The 6000-nt window shown below is 52.6% G+C and overlaps 1 protein-coding gene across 2 annotated transcripts in view; it reads right to left on the minus strand.

Moving 5' to 3' along the window:
* Positions 1-6000, minus strand: part of Bicd2 (BICD cargo adaptor 2) — a 49546-nt gene that overhangs the window by 5036 nt on the left and 38510 nt on the right. For both annotated transcript variants that reach the window (XM_028763252.1, XM_028763251.1), the window contains exons 4-6: positions 3618-4079; positions 1918-2943; positions 1288-1439 (exon numbers count right to left, since the gene is read on the minus strand). In XM_028763252.1, the coding sequence (XP_028619085.1) occupies positions 1288-1439; positions 1918-2943; positions 3618-4079 (1640 nt within the window). The remainder of the gene's footprint in view (positions 1-1287; positions 1440-1917; positions 2944-3617; positions 4080-6000) is intronic.

Raw genomic sequence — 6000 nt, forward strand, 5'->3', positions numbered from 1 at the left:
AGCACCTCTCAGAGACTGCATACTGTCTTCCTCATAGGTGTGAAATCCTATGAGGAAAGTCAGGTCTTTAAATAGAACAAGCTTCAAAAGTTATGATTTGTATAAGATGTTGAGGAATTAAAAGAATTCTTTCCTAATCCCACTAAGGGGGTGGGGTGGGGGTGGGCTGCAGAGGGAAGAAGAGCTCCATGAGTTCTAGGCCAGCCTGATCTACATAGCAAGTTCTTGGGCTACATAGTGAGACCCTGTCTCAAAAAAAAAATTTTTTTTTTTCCTCTAAGATTCAGTAGGAAACTTCCAGAGAAATCCTGGACTCTTCTGCCTGTGCCCGCCCTGGCAGGACCTACCTACAGGGATGCTAAGAGACTGAGAGTAGCTGGGCTGGGCTGAGGGAACCGGGGTCCATGGCCCATCCTGTCTCAGCTTCTTCACACAGGAAACTGTCAGGTGTCCCTACTTCAGTGCTCAGCCTTGCCATCCCACTGTCATTCCAACCCTGAGCAGCAGGTGGCGCCACCTATCTTCGGAGGGTGATAGACAGGGGCCTTGTTTTCCACCCTTAAGACTGTTCTCTCCCAGCCTGGGAAACCTATAAACCCTTAAGAGGTCCCCAGGCCACACAAAGAACCCCATGGGAGAGGAAGGAACGCTGCACACCTCCCAGGCTGGAAGCTTCCTTGCCCCTTCCCTGATAGGAAAGCTGGAAATGGACAGCCAACTGCTGAGCAAAGTCCTGACAAAGTCCTGCTACGGGGAGAGGAATAACAAACTGGGCCTCATCTGTCACCACCGGACTAAAATTAGACCTTACAATTGTGTTCCCATCCCCAACACTCACTCCCTGAGCCCTTTGCTTCTAGGACGCCTATGCTCAAAGCATAATAAACTGAGCCTCCAGGTTCATTAACAGTAAAATTAAAATCACGCTTCTGGGGGCCACGGGAACAGGGGAATGGATGCACGCCTCTGCTGAGTGTCTGCCTAAGTGGCACCTGCCAGGCCCGCTCCACGTTTGGGCACCTGCTGACACAGAAGCCTGGCCTGTCGCCACCTGAGGGCCTGGTACTGCACAATCCTTCCTTCTCCTCACTTTCCCTAGTTACCAACTTGAGCCAGTCACGGTGGGCAGCCCCACACACATGCTGGGGCTGGGCTAGAGGCTACAGTTTCCAAACCTTGAGCTGTGTTGGGGTGTCTGACAGGACTACAACACAGTGTTGAACCAACAGGCCTGCAGGCCTCAGGGGAGAGGCTGCAGCAGATGGAGTGTCACCGTGGTGCAGGTACCTGGTGGCAAACATGGCGCGCAGGGAGGAGAAGGTGGCTGCGTCTTCCTTGAGGGCCTTGAGCTCGTTCCGTAGCTTCATCATGGTCTCGGTCACCATGGCCTTCTCATTTTCATACTTGCTCTTTAGGTTGGCGAGGGCCACCTCAGCCGTCTGGGGGAAAAAGAAGTATAAAGTGGGGTGGTAAAGGGTGTGAAGCTGCTCCAGGGAAGCCCTGGGTCCAAGGTGGTGCTGGTGACCATAGAAAACTCTCTGGAAAAAAATCTCTCATGCAGCTGTAGGGACAAAATGATAGCCAGGCTCCTGGGGGCCAGTCTGCCTCAGTGAGTGCCACCGTCAACCCTGATTAGCAGGGAAAGATGCTGTCCCATGGACCCTGCCCTGGAGAACCCACAGGGCACTTGGACCACTGCTCTGTTACCACGCCATAGAAACTGTAAGGTGGATGGAAGCAGCAGTTCCTACTGACTGAGGAGCTCTGGTTAAAGCTCCCTCTAATCCCCATATTCCACCCCTTGGCTGGAAGCCCTGAGGAAGGAGACAGCAGGAGACTAAAGCAACAAGGTGATAGCCCAGGCCTGGGCGCCCTCCGAGGGGGCTCTGGTGGCAGTGCCCCACACACCCCTCTCACCTGCTTGTTGGCTTTGAGCACAGTACGAAGTGTGGTGATCTGCTCCCGCTTGGTACTCAGCAGTGATTTCAGCTTGAGGATCTCCTCCATGAGTGCCTCCTTGTCCTTGTCCACAGCAGGACCCAGCTCCTGTGAGGCGATCCGCTGCCGGGACAGCTCGGTTGTACGGTCTACGGCCGCCTGCAGGTGCTTGATCTGGTCTCGGATGATGGCGATCAGGTTGTAGATGTTCATAGGTTCCCGGCGGGGGTCACTCAATGGTGACGGCAGTGAAGAGCTGGGTGAAGGGCTGTTGTCCCCAGTCCCACCATCTGCTCGGCCCACTTCTGTGGCCAAAAGCCCCTTGGGCAAAAGAACAGGTGAACGGCGTCCACGGCCCTCCGGGCTGGTGCGGCCGGCCTTGCCCTGGCCCTCACGGTAATAGTCCAGCATGACACGGTTGGGCGTCTCGTTGTTGCACATGCACACATGGTGGTAGAGATTGGCCAGCTCCTCGCTGAAAGTCACCAGCTCATCCTGAGCCACGTTCAGGCTGCCCTGGGTCTCACCAGCCACATCGCTCACCTTCTTCAGCTCCTTTTCCAGCTGGGCCAGCATCTCTCTATCCTGGTGGCTAGCCTTCTCCAGCAGAGACACCTTCTCAGTGAGTGCCTGGCCCTCAGCCTCATAGCGGCCCTTTTCTTCTGCATGCTGGGCTTCACGAGCTTCGTGTGTGCTGCGCAGTGCCTTGAGCTCCTCCCGGAGTTCGCCAGCCTCAGCCACAGCCACATGGTACTTGCAGGCCAGAATCTCAGGCCCGTTGATGTCCACCTCATAGTAGTCACCGTCCTCATGGCTATCACGGTCCTTCTCGTTATCCAGGGAAGTCTGTCGCTCCTTGCCAGCCTGCAGGCGCCGGAGGGCACTAAGGTTCTCTGTGAGACGACTCACCTTCTCATGTTGCTCAGAGAGGGTTCCCCGAGCCTGCTCCAGCTGCTTCTGTGTGTCCTGCAGTGTGGACAGCAGGCCTACCTTCTCCCGCTCCATCTGCAAAGGTAGATGTAGCAGGAAAATAGGTCAACAGGCTTAGAAGATGCCAGGATGGCCAGGCAACATCTCAGGCTAAGCCAAATGGGCCATGGGCTATGCAAATTCCCTCGTCATGCCACTAGTTGACAGCAGACTGGACAGAATTCACCACAAAGACCATGGCTATCACCAACAAGAGTGGTCATCCATAAAGTTCACTAAACATGTGCTGGAGGGGAGCTGGGCTTCAAATGTGGAACTCCGGGTCCAGGGCATGTTGGCAGGGTCCCTAAGTGTCCTAGCTCTCTGCCATTCTCCTTTCTCATGCTGTGGAGAATACTCCTTTATAGATCAACAGTAAACTTTCAGATAGGACAATGTATGGCCCTACTAAGACTCTAGCTGTGGTCTGTAGATAGGAGTTACATGAGGGACAAGTCACCTCATCCATGCATGATTTGGGTAGCAAAGGGAGCAACATGGGTACCAAGGTACTAAACCTTACACAATAATCAGGAACCTACTCCTCCGGGACACTACTCTTTACCAATAAGAATTTCATTTGTGGTATGAGGAATTTAAAGGCAGCCACACGTCACAAAAGCACTGCTTACACCAGGTATGCAGTCCTGCCAGCACCACAAAAGGCACGAGGAGAGAGAGGGATGGAGCTCGAGGCCCTACCCGCTCACCTGCACCAGCTGCTGCTTCAGCTTCTGGATCTCAGATATGTGGAGTTCACTGAGCAGGTCGGAAACGAGGCTAGGGGAGGGTGGAGCCAGGCCATCCTTCCTAGGTGTGGATGTCTTGTTGTCCAAGGATGATTTGACCAAGCCACTGTGCTCAAAGCCATTGACCAGGGCTTCAGCGTCGTTGTTGGGCTCTGCAGTGACAGTGTCATCGCTGAACTTGAGGCCGTCTAAGGAGACCTGCAGGTGGCTGGTATAGAAGGAGTCGTTGATGCTCATGTAGTGCGACAGCTCCTTGCGTAGGTTGTTCTTCTGCTCCCGCTCTGTCTTCAGCGTCTCCAGCGCCTCCTCCAACTGTCGTTCAGAGATCTCCTTGAGCCGGATGGCATCCTCTAGCTGGCTGTTGAGGTACTCTGTCTCCTCCTCTAGGCGCTTGATTTCATGCTTGAGGCCCTCAAATTCCACCTAGAGAAAAATGCAAATACCCCACGTCAAAGCAGTCTAGAGGCTCCACTCAGGTTGACAAATGAAGACAATGTCAGAACACCACCTCCCCCAAGCACAAAGAGCAAGGACACACAGAATGAAATGCTACTCCGCAGAGGACAGTAGCTGCAGCTAAGGCCACTTCCTACACAGAACAAGACGGGCGCTAAGGGGGGCCTCCAGAGCACTAGAAGCAACAGAAGCGTTCAGTCCCTCTGCCAGGACCATGGCCTGGAGTGTGTACATGGAACCTGCAATGCCACAGCTAGGACTCACCATGGAGGCTGCCACATTCCTATTATGTTTCTGAAAATGAGTACCAGTATGCACTGATTCTATAAAAGTACTCAGTTAACATTAACAGCTAGCCAAATCTCTCTTCATTAAGTGTGTGTCCATCTGCATGTGTGCATGACACATGTGTGCAGATGCCCACTTCACTGTATACAGGCGGAGGCTCTCCTTCCACTTTACATATATGAGTTCTGGGAACTGAGCTCAGGTCACAAGGCTTGCACTGTAGATGCCTCTACCCACTGAGCTGCTTCACCAGACATAACCAGATATTTTAAGGTACATAAAATATATTCTTTGCTGTGTGCTATGACCACTTATATTTGACTTATATTTCAAACAAATAAACTGGACTTGCCCTCCAGACTGAATGCTTCAGCACCGAGCCCTCAGATGCAGGCTTGGAGAGCTGGAAGTGGAGCGTGTCTTGTTAATGTGACACGATTTAGGAGTGGACAAACAGAGTAAATGCAAGCTGATGCTTAATGCGAGGCGCAGGGTTTGTGGGCATATATAAAAACATTTTACTGTAACAGGAAAGAAGGAATGCACGAATCTCTCTGGGCTTGGGGTAGGAAAAAAAACCTGGTACAGTATTATAAGTGTGCACACTTTCCAATGCCCCAAATGGGGGTGAGGAATCTCAAATGGGGAATGACTCCACTCAGGGCAGGGTCTCCTTGAGGTTCAGTTTTTCTTCTCCTCAGGGCACTGTGGGTAGAAGTACCAATCAATGTCCAATGGCACTTCATGCTTGTGAGCTACAAGCTGGAGATCTGAGCCCTGTTCCTGTGGTTATCCAGCACCAGAGTCCATCCCTTGACTACTGTGCAAACACAAAACCTTCTACACCGACACACGGGCTTCCTCACGTGGGATAAATGCTGGGTCCCTGACGGTGAGGCCTCCACGGTAAGATGATCCGTGTTCGAGGCCTCTAACAAAAGCAAGGACAGCATCCATGGCATTTGGGGGTAAAGGCTAGAATTTCCTGAGAAAAAAAGAAGTTCCCTGCTGCCTATAGATCTTAGGGCGTCTCTGAACACGGAGCACATGTTCATGTGCTGTGTGGTTCTTAGCCTTACCCATCCAGGAGCACTCCCTACTCTGCCACAGGCAGAAGGTACACCCTCCATCCCTACAACAGGCAAGTCACAGCAGTATTTCAGGCTTCACAGTCAGTTCTGGGGGTTTTGGTACAGCTGGTTCATCTATCTGAGTTTCCCCATACCTTGGTGATGTAGAACACTGTCCTCCAGGCATGGCATGGCCCTTGCTGTCTCGAAATCAGAGCAGCCATGATTACCCAGCTCGGAGACCCTCACAAGACCAGGCTATACACACGCTCTCATAGAAGGAAGGGGAAAGTGCATTAGACCCTCACCCAAGAGTCCAGCCACTCCCTCCCTTCTGTACCCCTAATCCTGCCTGAGCTGTCTCAGGGGAGTATGCTATGCTACAGCTCTGCTAGAGAGACAGGAGACAGAAGGCTAAATGAAGACAGGGCTCCATCTAGCAACTGTTAGAGGGCATCACTCATGCCAAGATGGAAGTATTTTGGAATCACCCATGCCCTGTAACCTCCCACCCATGCCCCTGTGACCTC

The sequence above is a fragment of the Grammomys surdaster genome, unplaced genomic scaffold, assembly GCF_004785775.1.
Source record: "Grammomys surdaster isolate TR1022 unplaced genomic scaffold, NIH_TR_1.0 137, whole genome shotgun sequence".
Lineage (NCBI taxonomy): Eukaryota > Metazoa > Chordata > Mammalia > Rodentia > Muridae > Grammomys > Grammomys surdaster.